At 49.4% G+C, this 18921-nt stretch overlaps 1 protein-coding gene across 1 annotated transcript in view; it reads left to right on the top strand.

Annotated features, from left to right (window-relative positions):
* Positions 1–786: 786 nt before the first annotated feature.
* Positions 787–18921, top strand: part of LOC119402050 (glutamine synthetase) — a 34689-nt gene continuing 16554 nt past the window's right edge. The window contains exon 1 of the mRNA XM_037669134.2: positions 787–1138. Within this exon, the coding sequence (XP_037525062.1) occupies positions 1015–1138 (124 nt within the window). The 5' untranslated portion in view covers positions 787–1014. The remainder of the gene's footprint in view (positions 1139–18921) is intronic.

The raw sequence follows: 18921 nt of genomic DNA, 5'->3' as shown, positions 1-18921 counted from the left end.
GTGTCGTTTACACCATGCTTGTCTCTACACTTGTGTACGTAAGTTCGTTTCCTATAGCTGTAACTTCCCCGCCCGCACAATTTCTTTTTTTTGCTTACGCTTATATCCTTGCCCATCCACAAGTCAATATTGTGTTGTGTTATCAAAGGTTGTCAGAGGAGCAATGTGGGTTTGTTGGTATCCCACATTGAATAGGTTTTCCTTGGGGCGAGTAAAATACTTAACAAAAAAAGTGTGCCCTTGTGCGCCTTATGTCCAGCCTTTTAATCGCGCTAAGGAAAATCTGCGTATTCATGGTGTTATAGAAGCGCTCGCTACGCGCGCACTTTTCATTAACGAAAGAGAGAGAGGGGGGAGGGGGTGGGCAAAATGCAAAATCACATCTTTGTCCAGCGATGACGCGGCTACAGACGTCGACAGTTGCGGTGCATTCGTACCCGCAATTCACTTTTCAATCTCGTCAGTAGAGTGCTTACGAGACGCGCACCCAAACTCGCGTATCTTTTCCTTCCATTAGAAAGTGTGGTTGTTCAAGTGAGTCACAAGTGGCCTGTTGGAGTGCCCAACGATGCTTTCAGCCGGTCGCCGTGCAGTAAAAGACGTTTATCGCGGCACGCCTGGGACTGGAGGAGACGAGGCACCTGCTCAAAGGAAGCGCGTCGGCTCCGGCCCTGCTCCGACTGCCGCCGCTCCTCTGGCTCTGTATGCACCCTCTGTCGGCAAACGGCGCCCCTACTCCTCCGCGTACTTAAATAGTTCCGGGCGCTCGTTCGCGCGCACTTGTGACTCTCCGCCGCTCACATCGGTTCGCCGGTGCCGCTGCTGCTGCTTCTTCGGCCGTAGCATTTCAGGACCTTGCCCCCGTCGGGAACCTCGTCCGTCTATTCCTATGCGCCAGTCGTGATCTAGACGGGCACGTTGTCCCAAACCGCCTTTTGTTTTCCGCATTAACGGATTTCCCCCCGGTAATCTGGCGAAGGAGTTGAATTTCTAAATTTATTTTTGCACGAAGGAATGGCGTCGTCAGCACTGAAAAAATCGGGCCGCGCCGTTGCCGCTCTGCTCCGAACGCAGCAGCGCGCGGCTCTGCCCGCGGCTTCCGCATGCGGCTTCAAGACCAGCTCGCCAGTCATGACAGGTAAGAGCACCTCGCTGCACCACCTCTTCGCACGAAATTTTCTCCTCGCTTGATTTAGCAGTCGTGACGCGTCCGCAAAGCAGCGAATGGAAGCGTGATGCGCGGCGCTTCGGAAAAATCGTCTGCTCGGGCTCAACTAGAGCACGGGAAATGGTTAGCGAAAATCGGAGATGCTCGCACCCGCATTTAGGATTACTGTCTCAATAGCCAGCTTAGAGATTAACTGAGATAAGTAAACGGTTGGGAGGGCCAGTAGTTAGTTGCAGATATACATATTTTAGTTCATTTGCTTGCACTAAAAGCTCGCGGTGGCGTGCGCGTCATACGTTTTGTATGCGGCAGTAAACACGGCCGTGTCACACGGTCGGTTGCTATGGGGCTTCGGTTTTCTTCCGCTCGCACAGCTTATTATTATTTTTTTTTGTCTGCTCAAGCTATACTTCTCCGTGGCCATAAGTTAACATCGAATATGTAGCATTATTCGTCAGCTACGCTCGCCGTGCGGCGAGTTGATATCTGTGGCAGCCGTGTGCAGTTATCATAGCTGTCGATATCTTCTCTGAAAAGTTTTAAAAATTTGACCTTCCGCTTTCTGATGATGCAACACCCTCAGCGAGCTACTGCAGAATATGGGAGGCTGTTGTCGGCGGTCCTCCCAATGCAAGTTGCGCTTCTCCGGATTGTGACCTTGGAAAAACACCGCCGCTCACTCCTGCCCGTGAAATCGAGTGCGCACGCGTATTGCGCGTTCTGCAAAATAGGTGGTGTTGGTTCTGCCGAATCTCTCGCTGCTGATAGTTTCAAGTTCATTGCGTCTTTTACGGAAGCAACTGCTTGCGATGCTGCTGCACGAGTTATAAATTTATTTGTGATTTTAACCTTGCTATACAATGAAAGCAATAAAGTATAATCAAGAAACTCTAGGGGAACGTTGTGTCAACGGTCTTGACACACGCTTGCGCCGTCACACTTTAGTTCTCATCGGGGTTATATTTTTACTGCTTCATGCTAGAGGCTTATGAGCAGTGTGCCAGCCGTTTGTATCCTCTCTCATATCGCAATATGTCGAGACCATAAATGGTTTATGGTAAGGCACCGTCGGGAGGGCCGTGCATTCTCGGTTTCATTGCACCGAGATCCACGAGATGCAGCGAAGCTACTCCGGTTAACTTCTCTGAGCAGTTACATCATGCACCAATTTTAGTATCAATCTGGCGTGTGGCTCATCATACGTTTCTGGTGTCCGCTGGTCCCGTTTCTGCTCTGCTTTTTTTTCTTAAATAGGAGCATCGACTGGCAGGGTCTCTCGTAAGCGCGCTTTAATTACCATTGCCCGTAAACCTTCGAAGCAGCGATACGATTTACGTACGCGGTACATCTGCGATGTGACCGCACTGTTGGATATTTATATCTTTTTTCGCCGCAAGGGGCTGCGCAATGCAGTTACCTATGAAACACGCGGCGTCCGTGTTTTCCGTGCCTCCTATATCTATTCTTGCCGACGTGCACGTGGCGTCTGTGTCAAAATCGCTGCTCGCTCGACAATCTCCGTCTGCGATCGTGCCTTTCCTAATTGCACTGTGTAGCACAGTGCGTTCTGGCAAGGCAACCAAGAGGGAGCGAAAGAGCGCACGGCGCCAAGAAGCCTCGAGCGATGCGGTGGCGCGAGCTGGCTTCCGCCTATCACTCGCTGACCACACGGCAGCAGCGAAAGTTTGCGGCGCGAAAAGGTTTGCCACGGGCGGGCTGCCTGCCTTCCTCAGTGGCGGGAATCTCGTTCTGGACGCCCGCCAAAAGCAGTTGTGCAGCCGCATTCAAGGACGCGGCACTCGTTCGCGTGTGCACCGCTCGGGCCCACCGTCGGGACCCTCGGCGATCGCTGCGAGCATATGCACGGGAGCACAGCGGAAGCGCACCCGCCTCGAGGGACTGTTCGTAGACGCATTGGCTCCAGTTTTGCATCGAGCTGCTAGGCGCGTCTCGTAGGCGACGGCTGTCTTCCTCGATCACTGCCTAGATAACCGCGTGCGGCAGCTTATGAGTGAGATGGGCCACGGTGTGCGTCACTTCGTATCAACGTTTATAGAACGTTTATATAAACGTTGCTTCGTATTGCACCGAAACAAAAAAAAAAAAACGGGAATTCCAACAGCAACGCGTTGGCTGGTTTCGATAGAGCTTCGTTTGATGCCTTTACAGCGCTATTTTTCCGCGAATGTGTCGACAGTCTGAGCCGTCGTACAGCTCCTAATCTATCAACTTTCTTCATTCATCGTGCACGTGATCACATGTGATGTCGGCTCGCATTTCTCTCCCGTTGTCGCTTACGGCGTGCCCCGTGCACAACACCCGCGGTGCACGTGCGCACAGCCCTCTTGTGTACGGCAGTTCGAGGCTCTTGGAATGCGCGGGAACTTGCCGTTATAGAGGCGGTTGAACAACCGGGTCACCTTGCAGTCCCCAGTTGGCAACTGTCGCTGCATCGGCGCCTCAAGCATCTCCAGTACCGAGACAGCAGGTCGAGCCGGTTTGCTCACAAAACCTATTGGCAAAGCCTCTAATTACCGCGCACCCCCCACCGAGAGCCCCGTTGTCTTTTCTTCAGCTGTTTCTACATTTCTGCCTGACTGCCCAGATCGTTCTCAAAGCCAGTCTTTTGTCATTCTCTAAGTCTTGGTTTCCTGTCGGCAGGCCGATCTTGCTTTCAAGGTGCAGCGCTCGGGACCCATGATCCGGCCTTTCTTTTAGAATGCCAGTCTTGTGCGCGTCTGTGCAAAGCCTCTGAGATAAGGGAGGTCGCGTATTGCGATCTTTTCCACCGCCTAGTTTTCTGTGGGCTGCCGGCATCCTTTTATCTGTACGCAGTGTTCGGTACGTCTTTAGGGATCGCTTTCGTCACAATCCCATTCCTTGAAATGAGTCAAAAGTACCGAAATCCTCTGCCTTCTCTGTTGTCGAGTTTTGTATCATTTCTTTTTCTTCGTCGTTGACTTGAACGTAACAAAACTCTCCGCTACCGTTCCGAATGTCTACTCGGCGCTTTAGAATGTTTCGAGAAGAAACGTCGCAACGTGTGGCCCCTTGCCAACATATCGGTGAGCGATGATTGTTGCGGTCACGTGCCATAGTCGCGTGACAATGATAGTCACGCGGTTTTTTTTCTTCGGGTGGCTACGGGAAAAACGCACATTGCTATCGTAATCTATGCAGATACGTGGCTTCACTAGGTGTCGGCGCGATAGAAACGAAACGCACGCATTGCCTAGTTTTCTGATGAAATCGCTCCTATGATTTCCCGTGCGAGCTGCAAGCTGTCTCGACGAAATTTCAGCACTTTCAAATTAATTCAGAGGCACGCATTTGCGGCAATGGATGCCTGGATGGCCTGTATTATGAAAGTTATGGTGTTAGTTTAAGCGCTCACTTAAGCGCCTGCCAGTTTGTCAACCTATTTACTACCGCATCGAGTTCTGAAGTTTTCGCGAGACACAGCTTGCATGTCACGCGAGAAATCATACACGCTGATTCCACTAGAAGAAAAAAATGCGTTCGTTCACCTTCTATCGTTCTGGCACCGAGTGTAGTCGCGTATCTGAATAGAGAGTAGCGATTTGTTTGTTTTTGTTTTTTACGTTTCTTGGTGGTATTGATTTGCTGTTAGGGGGCCTTTTTGTTTCCTTTTTTTTTTGTCTTTTCATTTACTGCGCACGTCCCTTCGGGCTTATTTATATGCATGATTGTAATGACGAATAAGCTCAAGCCTCCATCCTTGTTGCTATCATGTTTTTTCCAAGCAAGTGCTGTAACCGAGGTGTCAAGGCCCGTATTTCGTAACGTTCTCATTCTGCACTTTTTTATTTATTTTTTGTATGCGTCATACAGAGTGGCTGCTTGCTAGCCAACCGGCGGGGCTGGGAGCTGGGCGAGGGGAGAGAAGAATCAGAAAAAAAAAACGAAATTCACTATTGTCAAGGCAGGACCATGTTTTCAAATTTGCATTTCTCGGCCGAACGCTTTCGCTAACATACGCACCGCCCTCGGCGCGTGCACCGTTGTGTGTGTGTGTGTGTGTGTGTGCGCGCGCGCGCGCGCGCGTCGTCGCCCGTCGTTTATGGGTTGCTTTATTCGTTCTGTCTAGCTCGGCTGCTCCTGTACTAGCTTGGCAAAGTGCCCGCGCTCGTGTCAGCTGGCCTGCGATGATCTGCCGTCTCCGGAGCGTTCCGTTTCCGCCTAGCACCCTGCTCTCGTATAGTTGACGCCGCCTGCCTGTTTTGCACTGGTGATGTTCCCGGGGGCGTCTTTTTTGCCAGCCCGAGCTGCACGAGGCACACGGTGCAAGAGTAGTTACGAGGCAGCAGCAGCACGTGCCTGTTTCCCGCCCAGATAGCAGCGGTCGGCCGCGCTCGTCTCCAAGGGCGCGGGGGAAGCCCTTTGACGTCGACTGGCCGCTGGCGTCACAAGGACACCCCACCCCGTTCGCTGACTCGCGCGGCACGAACGCGAACCTGCCGCGTACGGGTCCTTGCGCAACCAACGGTTCTGCTCGATTCCGCTACTTTTCAGGAGGCGAGGAGCGCTTCTTCGCCGACTTTATGAAGAGTCTCCGTGAGGATGTGCGCTGCATACAAATGAGTCTCTAACGTCCGCAATTGTCGCGTGTGCGGCGCAGCTTTCTGACCAGAGCTGCGAGGCACGGCGATGCCAGCGAATACGTCGGCCCTCTTTTATTGCGGCAGTTCCACGCTCCACCTCTGTCGAAAGAGCGCCTATACCTTCGCCGAGGTCACGAACATGGCCGGCTATTGTGCTTTCTGTTGGCGACTACGCGAGTCTGCAGCGCAGCCGCCTCTAGCGACCATTACGCCTAAATCACCGGTCATTCCCGTAGCGTAGTCAAAGTCCGTGGAGTGGTCTTCCGGCTCGAATTATGTGTTTTCGGGTTACTAGCACAAGCCGTATTCTCGCACGCGGAAAGGCGTTTGTTCGAACGTCAGAAGCGTCCCCTTTGGGCATCTCATGCGGAGCTGGCGTTCGACGATTCGCATGTCGTTGGCCTTTTGTTCGGTTTGTGCATTGTCTGCTGCACACGTACACAAAGCGGTCTTGTTCGTGTGCGCGGTATTTGTTGAGTCACTTCCGGGCTTTGACAGCCGTGACTTCCTGTGAATGAGTCAGAGTACTTGATGAGGCAGAGGCTTCATGCTGTATAGTCAGCTGTGTGATGCTTGTCGATACATTTTGTTCCATCTTGCACGCGCGGGCATACATTCTGCGAAAAGCATGCTCTGCTACGTTGAACGACCGCCAAGTTATGACCTTACATGTCCTTCCTGCTTTGTCTTCACTGGCCCTACAGAGCGGAAGTTCTTAGTTTTTAAAATTATAAATCGTAACACGCCTTGACTGCCGGCTTCGTGCTATGTATGCGTGATTTGAATATTAATAAATTCGCTCGTACGGACGTAGTTGTCAGACGAGGTTGAAGTCGGTAACCCCCAGATGAATGGCTCGCTTCGTGGTGTCATTTTGCGTTATGTGGATATTCATGGGGTGGCTTGCTGCATATTTAGATAAGCTTTGAGCATTTAGGTTTTCGCGAGTCCCTCCAGCCAGTCGTTCTTCTTGCGTCTAAAGTGCTTGCGTCTCGTGTTGCGACACCGAAAAATTTCCGCGTTGCCTAATGTTGCATCAGATCACCCTCTCCTCGCTGTCGGAGGACATGGCAGAATACTCAACTTGCCCATTATGTCACGGTGATTTGCCTTGCTTGACGACGGCATGTAGTGCAGGTAGTTAAGGCCAAACTTTTTTCTTTCTTTCATATTTTGGCCGAGAACGGGGCATTCATGCTGTGGGATTAAACGGTTTGAGAGCCTCAATAAAGACGTTGTGGGGCGCTCGCATGGGCGTGACACAACGCACCGGTGGTCCTGTTACTCTGTGTCTCCGTCTCGTTCTCTGTTCGAACCCGATACAACACCAGTTACGACATGGTGTCAGAAGTGGGGTGCTCGTGGCGAGATCGGGAACGACAGCAGTCGAAGTAGAGACCACGCTGCAGTAGGTTTCATTGACCGGATTTACGGCGAAAGCAAAAGGCACCTGTGGACGCGAAAGAAGCAACATGGCGGCCAAGCAGCAGCCGAGCCAAACGTGCGTCGGTCTCGCGCCATCAGTGTAGCCGGAATCGACAGGACAAAACCACGCGTCTAGAGTGCACCCGCAACAAACGGACAAGAATTTGCCTGTGAGCATGAGCAACGAGCGCACCGCAAGTGACCACAACGACAACGGTCAAGGACAGATCACGATGGCAACAGGTGGGCCCCAGCAGACGCCGCTGGGTGTCGGGTTCGCACCACCGGCGCCGTTGGACTTCCAGAGGCCAGAAGAGTGGACAGCGTGGCGGCAACGCTTCATGCGTTACAGGCGAGTGTCGCGTTTGGCAGAGCAAGACGGAGCAGCTCAAGTAGACGCTTTGATTTATTGTCTCGGGGGAGACGCGGAAGATATTCTAGCGGCGTCGACGCTAACCAAAGAAGAGCAGGAGAACTTCGAGAAAGTGATTGACATGCTGGAAAATCATTTCATCGGTAAAAGAAACATAATATACGAAAGAGCAAGGTTCAATCAGAGGCGGCAGGAGCCTGGAGAGACAGTGGAAGCTTTTGTGACTGCTTTGCACAGATTGGTAGCTCACTGCGGATACGGAGCACTGAAATATGAAATGGTGCGCGACAGGCTAATTGTGGGCTTACAGGATGCAAAGCTGTCGGAAACGCTACAGAGCTATCCAGATCTCACGTTGGAGACTGCTGTACAAAAAGCTCGCCAGACAGAAGCGGTTCGAAAGCAGAAAGCCGTGGTAAGACAGGAACTCTTATCCGGAGAAGCGTCTGTTGATGCCTTGCGAAAGGCCGGTAAAGGAGCTCCTCCAGAGCTGCTCAAGCAAAAACGTCCTTCAACACAAAGAAAAGGGCACCAGGGTTGTAGCAGATGTGGTGGACATGAGAAACATGACCGCATCAACTGTCCGGCTTCTAAGACAAAATGCCATTCTTGTGGGAAAAAGGGGCACTGGGAAAAGATGTGCCGATCAAAAACGCTCAGAGAAGTAAAAGAAGGTGCTGCGCCAGAGCAGGTGTGGACTTTGGGAGCCCTGCGTATTAACAAAACAGCAGAGGCGTGGAGAAAAATCATTGATGTCGGTGGAGAACAGATCAGCTTCAAGATAGACACTGCAGCAGATGTAAGTGCAGTGCCGGCAGGAAGTGTGACTGCTGTTAAAACTGTTACTCCGACCACGACAAACTATATGGCGCCGGGGGACAGCCACTCAAAGTAGTAGGCAGGCTTCACGCGGTACTTAAGTGTAGTGGAAACACTTTCCGTGAAGAGCTCTACGTCGTAGAGGACTTAGAAGAGGCTCTCCTTGGACGTCGAGCAAGTTTAGGCTTGAAACTTGTGCAACTTCTGCAGCAAGTCACAGAAGATTCCCGAGAAAAGTACCAGGCGAAGTTCCCTGAATTATTCGCCGGGACAGGAGAAATGCAAGGAGAGTACCATATCAAGCTTAAGCCAGAGGCCAGACCAGTATCCGTCAGTACTTCCCGCAGAGTTCCCTTGCCGCTGCTTGAAAAGGTGGAGGCCCAATTAAAGGAGATGGAGAGAAATGGCATCATCAGAAAAGTGGAAGAGCCAACTCCATGGTGTTCAGCAATGGTAGTTGTACCCAAGTCGAATGGTGAAGTCAGAATTTGTGTAGATCTGACTAACCTCAACAAAGCCATTGAAAGGGAGAAGCTGGTACTTCCTTCAGTGGAAGAAACGCTAGGAAGACTGTCAGGAGCCAAGTTCTTTACGAAACTGGACGCAAAGGCCGGATTTTGGCAAGTGAAGCTCTCCAAGCATTCGCAATTGCTCACAACTTTCATAGCACCATTTGGAAGATTTTACTTTCAAAGGTTGCCCTTTGGAATAACCTCAGCGCCTGAACATTTCCAGAGGAGGATGACTCAGGTCCTTGAAGGCATGACAGGAGTTCTGTGTCATATGGATGACATCTTGGTCTTCGGAGCAACGCTTCCGGAACATGACAGGCGGCTGGAGGAAGTTCTGTCAAAGCTGAGAGCTGCAGGGGTGACTTTGAATGAAAAATGCGAGTTTGCAAAAACGTCGGTGAAATTCTTGGGTCACATCCTCAGTGAAAAGGGCATTCAACCTGATCCAGAAAGAGTGAGAGCAATGATAGATTTTCCGGTACCACGCACAGTAACAGAAGTACGTCAGTTCATTGGCATGGCAAACAAAGTGGGAAGGTTCATACCGAACCTGTCTGACAAGATGAGACACCTCAGGGAACTCCTCCGAAAGGACATGGAGTGGAGGTGGGATGCTCAGCAGCAGCAGGCATTTGACCAGGTGAAGAAAGACATCCAAGAAGCAGCGACACTCACTGTGTATGACCCCAAACAACAGCTGATAGTCTCTGCAGATGCATCTTCTTTCGGTCTTGGTGCTGTGTTGTTGCAGAGAGACAAGGACAGTCGTGAAAGGCCAGTTGCATTTGCGTCTAAAGGACTGAGTTAAACGGAGAGAAGATACGCTCAGATTGAGAAAGAGGCATACGCTATTACATGGGCATGCGAACGCTTTGAAAAGTTCCTTGTAGGGACGAAGTTTCATGTCCAGACTGACCACAAACCTCTGATCTCATTGCTAGGCGATCGAGAACTAGACAGAATCCCAGCAAGGATTCAGAGATTCAAGCTGAGACTCATGCGTTTTGACTACTCCATCGAGCATGTTCCGGGTAAAGAGATGTGGATTGCAGATGCACTCTCGAGAGCCCCAGTAGAAATTGCAGAGAGTATGGAAGAAGAGGTCGAAGCATATGTTCAGATAGTGACAAGTTTGCTGCCAGCATCGAGTGACTACCTAAAAGAAATAGAGTTTGCACAGACTGATGACCCAGTGTGCCGACAAGTGAGAGTATTGCACTAGAGGCTGGCCAGGCAAGGGCAAAATTGCGCCTGAGATTGTCTCCTACTTCCAATACCGAGACAGCCTCACGGTGCAACAGAATTTACTTGTGAAAGACAACAGGTTGGTCATTCCGAAGTCTCTATGGAGGAAAGTGCTTGGCCAACTGCACGCGGGACATCAAGGGGTGCCCAAGTGTAGAGAAAGGGCGAAACTGTCAGTGTGGTGGCCAGGACTAAGTACTCAAATTCAAGAGATTGTCGCAAACTGCACGACCTGCATTCAAGAACGGACTCCAAGAGTGGAGCCCATGATTGAGTCAGAGCTACCAGATTATCCATGGCAGAAAGTTGCTGCTGACCTGTTTGAACTGAAAGGCAGGCACTATTTGGTCGTCGTGGACTACTATTCCCGTTATATAGAAGTATGTTATCTGCGGAACACGACTATGGATACGGTGATAGCTCTGTTGAAGTCGTTGTTTGCCCGTCACGGAATACCAGAGACGTTTAGGTCAGACAATGGACCCCAGTTCACCTCAGGGAAGTTTGCGAACTTCACAAAGGAATACCAAATAAAGCATGTCACGAGCAGTCCGCACTATCCCAAGAGCAACGGTGAAGCAGAAAGGATGGTGAAAGTTGCCAAAGACATCCTCAAAAAAGCTGAAGACCCAAATATAGGACTCCTCATGTACAGGACGACTCCAGGACGCAGTGGATATACTCCAGCTCAGCTCCTAATGGGAAGACAGCTCAGGACGACTTTACCTACACTGCCATCCCAGCTGACCCCTAAGTTGCCCAACCATGAGGAATTCCGCCGGAAAGATAAAGAAGAGAAGCGGAAGCAAACCCAAAGCTACAACATTAGGCATAAAGCCAGCGATCGAAGCGAAATGACCCCAGGAAGTCCAGTATGGGTGACAATACCTGGCACTACAGGCCGGCTCGTGAAGAAGAGCTACAATCCAAGATCATGGGTCGTCGATACTCCACGAAGACAACTCGTTCGGAACACACACTATTTGATTCCAGCCCCGGCAACTAGGGAAGATCACGCAGACATCGAAGATGACCAAGTGGAAGCAAACCAAGAAACACCAGGAACGGTGGCTACATCAAGGGATGAAGAGGACAGCGTTGACCCCGACTTGAGTGAAGAAAAGGGCGTGTTTTCAAGATATGGTCGACGCATTGTGAAACCCGTCAGGTACCGGAACTGACCAATTCTTCCGCTTGGGGGAAAAAGAGATGTGGGATTAAACGGTTTGAGAGCCTCAATAAAGAGACGTTGTGGGGCGCTCGCATGGGCGTGACACAACGCACCGGGAGTCATGTTACTCTGTCTCCGTCTCTTTCTCTGTTCGAACCCGATACAACACCAGTTACGGCACATGCCATCAGTAACAAAACAGCGCATCAAGGTACCACGACGTATGAACGAAAAATCAATAAAACTAGACATACAGCCAAAAAAAAAAAGATCAGAGTAAAATTTTCTTGCCGACTGTAGTTGGTTTATGCTGAATTGACTGTATGCTGCGCAAGTTGCAAAAGGCAGATGGTTGGCCATTTAGTTTGAAGAGCATTTATCCTCAGCCCTCAATTCGAGAAGTCGCGGCTGCTCAACAAAGTTCGATCAAATCGGGGTCATGGCAAAAGCGCGTGACAAAACGGAATTGAGGCTTTCTGCATGACACATCATAATGGCAAGTGCGCAAGCATGCCTTCGATTTTTCAGACAAAGAAGTTGCTATTGTCAATGGCTGTGTGTGGGGTCATACGTTTTTTTTTTTTTTTCGTTCACTTGGTCATCTTTTCACTAGCTTTATTGTTGTAACAGAATAGAAAGTTGGGCGAGTTGGTGTATATTCATATTTAAAGAAAAGCGGCGCACAAAAAGACGGAGACAAAGAAGAGAACCACACACAGCGCTGCACTCACAACTGAAAGTTTATTCAGAGGAACAAGAATTTAAAAGGTAAAAACCGCGCATGACAAGTGAGGTACAACGTGATTAGGTGATACGCTCATCAATAAAAGTAAACTCTTTTTTGTGCAATGTAACCGAGGTCTGGCTTACGCAAGCATCACGTGACTTGTTAATATGATAGGCTTCAGAAACCTCACGGGTGAATTGATCGTGGTGCTTAAAAATAATAACTGTGTTAGACAGAACAGGTGTGCACCCACACGTGGCACAATGCGATGCCAAATGGGAAGGCGAGCCGTTATGCAAAGAGAGATAGTGCTCCCGCAACCTTTTATTGACACAGCGGCCCGTCTGTCCGACATAATGAAGGCCACAGGACAAAGGAATGCGGTACACCACCCCCACAGCACAAGGCACATACTTATTTCTATGGTTTACGGCACATTTCTTTACATCTGGCTTGTCCTTGTCTAGCTTATTTGACACCAAAGCACATATCTTTCCCAATTTATTGGGTGCCCTAAAAACCACATCAACTCCGTAGCGGGAACCAACATTTTTTAGCCCATGTGCCAATTTATGCATATAAGGAATTACTGCGAACCTCGTTTTTTCCCGATCGACATTAAGTTTCCTAGCTGCACGTCCTTTTAAACCACCAATTAGCTTATCGCAAACAGCCACGATTATGTTAGGGGGGAACCCTGCTTCCTCTAGTCTTGCAACTTGCTTAGCAAAACTAGAGCCCAACACATGCCTGCAAGATTTTTCTAGAGCGGATTTAAGACAAGTAAAGGCGATGCCCCTCTTTACCACCTTTGAGTGGGCTGATCCAAAATTAAGAATTGGTTTCACTGATCGTGGCTCAAAACACCAGCAAATATGGGAACTCTGAAACCGAAGGTTAAGATCGAGAAATTGTAGACAAGAAATTGTACCTCACTTGTCATGCGCGGTTTTTACCTTTTAAATTCTTGTTCCTCTGAATAAACTTTCAGTTGTGAGTGCAGCGCTGTGTGTGGTTCTCTTCTTTGTCTCCGTCTTTTTGTGCGCCGCTTTTCTTTAAATATCTTTATTGTTGTGATTGGCGTCGAATGCTGTTAGCATTGTTGTTTTTGTTCTTATACTGCTGTAAAGTTGGAGTTTCGTTTTTTTTTTCTTTTGCAGCGCCGTCATTATGACCGTTTCCCCTATAGTACAAGGGAAAATTCGCGAGAGAAAAATGGTCTGCGCGCCTTGCGTTAGTGTGGTGGCAAAATTAGTGCTTAGGTTTTTATTTCTTGGTTTTTTTTTCGCATCCGTGTGTAACATGATTATTTTGCCCATGTACTCTTTCTGTGTTCAATGCAATCAACAACTGGTAGTCTGCGCTCCTTTCTGTCTGTCCTTGCTACAGTAATTGCGCAGCACGTCGCTGGTTCAGAATTCTCGGAAAACGTCAAAGCAATAAGCATTTCTGGGCGCCTCCTCGAGCCATTGTTTAGTATAGAATGCAACACACCGCCGCCTGCTTGCTCCGAAGTTACACAGCTTTTTGACCATATCTAAAGGCATCCTCGTTCTTTTGTATTTTTTTTTATATGGCGTGTGACAACATCGGCGGTGTATATACCCGAGGCATAGGATTTAAAAAAAAAAGAGAAAGGTGCACGACTGCTGCTCCTCACTTAGCTCAAGGCTGGTTGTCCTGGTCTAGAGAAGCTTCGCCTTCGCATCACCCTCCGACCACCAACGGTAGCCCACCATCACATCTCATTTCCCGTTCCCTTCCAGCAGATGACGAATAGTCCATGTATGGGTAGTATCTTACATAAAAGGAAGCGCGATATTTTCAAGTACTAATCAGTGACGCAGTAATGTTTTGTGGCAATGGTAAACGTGAATAGTGAGCACCGAAGATTAAACAAAATGCACTTCGGTTCCCTCCGCCTTTACTATGGTGAAACTCTACCCGCCGTTGTTTATGGTGCTTGACTGCTGACCTTCGGGTCACGCGGTCGAATACCAGCCGCGGCGGCCGCATTTCGATGGAGGCGAAATACTAGAGGCCCGTGTGCTTAGATTTAGGTGCACGTTAAAGGAAGGGACACTAAAGACAAATGTATAAAGTCGACGTTGACTGCCGAAATAGCGTTCCAGAAACCTCGTAGTACTTGTTTCGTGCCAAGGAAATGCACATTTTGAAAGCAAATCGCATTTTAGTGGTCCGCACAGCGTTAGCGCACTTCAAATCGCCCGCCTGGAAAGGGCCTCCTAGCGTTGCCTTGCCCAACGTTGCCTGCCTTTACTGCCCGGCAGCCGACGCTGCGGCTTCTGCTCTGAAGGACACATTACAAGCCTTCCCCAAGTTGCGGTTGATCTCGTAACCTTCTGCACGAAAGTGCGGCGAGCTCACACGCAGATTTCTTGGTTGTTTAGCACACTGTCACAGAGGCACGGCACTCGGCCACCTCGGCGTAAGGGTTTATTTGCGTCGCGCGTTGGGAAGTCGCGTCGGTTTCCTTGCTGCTGTTGCTCAAGCGGCGCACACCATTCAGGCACACACAACAGGGACGCGGCATTTTGTCGAACTTTACGCGACTTTCATGAGCGAGCAAAGCACCACCACTGAGATGCGACCGCGCGAGCGGAGAGCAGCCCGGCGAAAACGGAACTTTCAAACCATTAGATTAAACCACACGCGCCGTTCTCCTTGGTAACGTAACGTTCTTTTTTCCATGAATGAAACACAAAAGCAGCATTGTATTAAATCTTGTAATGTACGGAATGTTAATTTCTTTATTATAAGTAGTTTGAGTACTAGTGATTAATTGTACTCGGGACTCTTGACCTCATCGGGCTCACTCCGAAATGCCCCACTGGTGGCGCCTATCGTGCATGTTTTACATTTATCTTAATTTCTCGATTAGTAAAGCACTGCTGTTGATAATATCCTGACGTTTTAGGCGTTCTCAAACATTTACCTTTCACCCTGACATAAATTATTTTATTTGCCCTTAGTGACCACACCGGGCCCGTACCCCCCCCCCCCCCCTTCGAATTTTATTTTTGCCATGGCACACAGAGCACAAAATGACTGCCCCGCCCCAGCTTCAGATCAAGGTGGTGCCCCCGCCCCCGAAAACAGTTTCTGCCTACGCTCCTGTAGGGGATCAGTGGTCCGATCCGGCTTATACTGCGATGTTTTGCGGAGTTCAAGAAAAACGCAGAGGAAGCTTCTGCGGACTGCCGTTTCTTCCAGCCAGCCTTACCTTAGCAACAGGCGCTTGTCTCGAGTGCGGCCTTCGAGACGGCTGCGTTGGAATTCCGTACTACCAGCTGTGGGGCCCATCAGCGTTTGTCTCACGTCTGTGCACGCGCAGGTATTCACCCGACCCCTTCCTCCCATTGCAACACGAACGCGCCTGAGCTTCTGTAGAACCGTGCGGTGCCTGGATACGTCAATAGTTTTCAAATAGCGTACGCAAAGCTTCGCGTTGGCTTTTCGCGCAACTGCGCATGCGTCATACACTAACCGCTTGTGGGCTCCCGTTAAGTGACGGAAATAGCGGGCCGTTAACGCTAACTTAGCGTACGCTATTCGAAAGCTCCCTATTATCTATCAGCGTGCGCTCACAGGGATCGCAGCTCTTGCGACGTGGTTCGCGCACGTTTTATGCCGTTTCTTATGCACCATGCATGGCGCGCGCGCTTACACGCAGTCAAGCGATGTGCATCTGAAAGCTTTTTCTCCGCTTCTTTCAGCCTTGTCGCGACAGGACCCTGCTGCCTGCCGATTTCAGGAGCAGCACATCTGATACACATCGTTTCGCGCGGGGCGTCGCCCGGAGGTGGATGAAAAATTCCACCTGTTTGCATGTTTACGTAATCGTTGTAGCGAATATGCTGATCAGCAAGTGCACTTAAAAGAAAGGGCTTCCTGGGTTTTCAGTTCTCTTCGAAATAAACCTTGGGATGTTCGTGTCCTTCGTTCTCTTCTGATGATCCAACTCCATGCTGTTGACTCACTTGTGGCAGTCGATATATTGTGTTGACTTCGGCCTAAATGCAAGTCGACCGGCAGCCAAATGAAATCCAGTTTGCGCCAAGCGGTTATACAGCCCTGCCGGCAAACTCTCCGGATGCGCGCGAGCTAGATTGTGACGAGGCGTGTTCCCGGCGCGAAATACCCCACAGCGCCGCGCTTTCCCGGCGCCCCACAGCTCGTTATTCCGTCGTTCCCGAAGCGCGTGTCCCCGAGGATCTGCAGCCGTACATTTCCGCCTGTGATCACTCGTCATCTGCTGCATCGCGCCGATCGCGGCTCCTCTCGGGCTTTTTGCGCGGTCATCCGCACAGGGGCGTGTCTGACCCGTGTCCCTGTTCGGGCATGCCGAGCAGTATACAGCCGCTTCTGGGGCCGCACTCGGAGACGATCACATTCGAGTTGCGTGACGTAGAATCTAGCGTGCCCATTGGCTGAAGCAACGTCCGCGCCAATCCATCATACCAGAGTCTTGAAGAACTCGTCGACCATATCGCCAACTGAAAATACGCCCCCTGTACAGCGTTCACCGCCGTGGTTTGGAAGCGACGGCCCCATGCAGCGTCTGACTCGTTCCAGTGCATGGAGCCGGCGCTCGTGCCACTGCAAGCCACTTCGATCTTGCGATTGGTCGAAATGAATGCACTCGCTCTCCCTCGCTACTCGTTATTTCACGAAGCATTGACTTCGGTACCATGAGCAGTGCCCTTTATTTGTTGCACGGTTTCGTCTGTATCACCTTCATTTCGAAGGATTGCTTATTCTAGCTTCTCGCTTCAAAACCTGGTATGGAGAATTTTGTGGTAGTATCCGAAATTTCTCCGTGCTCCATGAATTTAGCTTCTTCAAATGCGTGAAGATGAGGAGAAAAGGTAGGGCGGTAGTGATGTAGAACTATCGGTAAATTGACTATCGATAGTATCGATAGTTTTTTTTAAACTATCGATAGTGTAAACAAACTATCGATAGTGCTACTATCGACAAACTATCGATAGTGCAACCGGTAGTACCATCGTTAATATTAGTATAGCGATATTACTATATTACTGCCACGCGTGTTTATTGCTTTGTTTTGACGTATTCGGGTTTCACCCACAAAGACTGTTAGCAACGTTTGACAAAGACCGCGCCGTAATGTGTGAAAAGCTTCACAATTGTTTGAGATCATTCTGTTAAGATTACGCGCCAGACGCGAATAGTCAAGTTTATTCGAGAGCTTACGCGAGCACCAGCGATAACGCTGAAAGGTTTGATGACTGATATATAAAGGACGACGCGTTCCACCGATGATCAGATTACTCAACAGCTGACGACTGCTCCCGCTGCTATCAGTGCGCAGCATGTATCGCTTCTATTTTGAGTTTTGATTTTCTGGACACAAGTTCGCCCAAACAAAGAGCTCCGTATTTCCTAGTCTTGCTGCAGCATTCTTCACCGACACAACCACGTGACAATACTATCGATAGTGGTGTGAATAATGATGCGGTTGCTGGCCGGCCATATAGCCAAAATATGTGCGATAGCCTACTACCAGCTTCGCTTAATTTATGAGCAATTTTTGGCAGAGAAATTATTTCCGCTGTCAAAATGGCGAAATATGTCCATCAATAAATTCTTATCCAAAAGCAACCAGTTACACCTTAGAATCAACTTGGTATTTTTTTATTTTGAAATCATAAAATGCAACATCAATTTGAAGCTGCGCAGTCCTACCACATGTAAAGGCTTCCTTTCCGCTACAGCTGAACAGTTTGAGTTTGTGATCATGTGTCAGCAAAGCACTCTGGTGAAAAACGCAATGATGTCAACTTTCTTGCCCTTCAGCCTGCTCCTCTGGCTCCATCACGTACTACGTGCGCGGGGAACCTACCTTATTCTGCAATGAGTTCGTGCTGTTGATTTTAAACTATCGATAGTACCATTTATTTTTTTACTATCGATAGCGCTATCGATAGTATTTTTCACCATCGATAGTTCGATAGTGGCTCAGCTATCGATAGTATCGATAGTACCATCGATAGTTCTGCATCACTATAGGGAGGTCAACCAGACGCGCGTCCGGTTTGCTAGCCTACACTGGGGGAAAGGGAAAGAGCAGCTTGGGCTTGTTATGTAATGGAAGTGTAATAGCGCGCACTTCGAGGGACATAGTAAGCAAGTGTAGGCGCTCGTGTCGTCTTGATTACTCTGTCCCTGTCTAAGCTATTGCACTTACGTTAAGAGGTGAACATACGAAAAATCCGCATGAGGTTATACAGCACTGCGGCGTTCCATGTACGTGGAAGAAAGATTGGTTCGTATCTTAGCAGTTTGATAGTAATAGCGTTTTCCGTGAAACATCGGCTGTTGCACATCATATGCGTGCAAGCGTCAAATGACTCGCCAACAACGATCCAGCTGCCTTCGCGGAGCTCGAGTTTGTAGCGGACGTCTATCATCCACGAATACTGCTCCCCCTGCATGCGGAAGAGAACTAATTGCGGTGGCCACCATGAAACTAAAATGCAGGAACTTGCTGACATTTTATGATCTTAATAAAGACAAAGTGCGGTAAATCGCATCAACCATGAGCTCCTGATAATTACGCTGGCGAGGTGTCCGAAGTATGTGGCTATGACGGTGACATTTTAACGAACATTTGTGTAGGGGCAATCACAATGTTCAGTTAATGAGTTTTGATCAAGTAACGAATGCAGCAAGCATGCAGTTGCGTGATACTACGCTATTTGCTTGTTTATAAATGACATTGTTATTCAGCGTTAATGTCCGAGACTTGTATTCGCTCTATTTATTTAAAAGGGCGAGAGAGAGAGAGAGAGAGAGAGCGATTCGAACCTCTGGC

Source organism: Rhipicephalus sanguineus, chromosome 1 (assembly GCF_013339695.2).
Source record: "Rhipicephalus sanguineus isolate Rsan-2018 chromosome 1, BIME_Rsan_1.4, whole genome shotgun sequence".
Lineage (NCBI taxonomy): Eukaryota > Metazoa > Arthropoda > Arachnida > Ixodida > Ixodidae > Rhipicephalus > Rhipicephalus sanguineus.
Note: the sequence above shows the minus strand (reverse complement) of the source record. Positions and strands in the feature narration are given on the sequence as shown.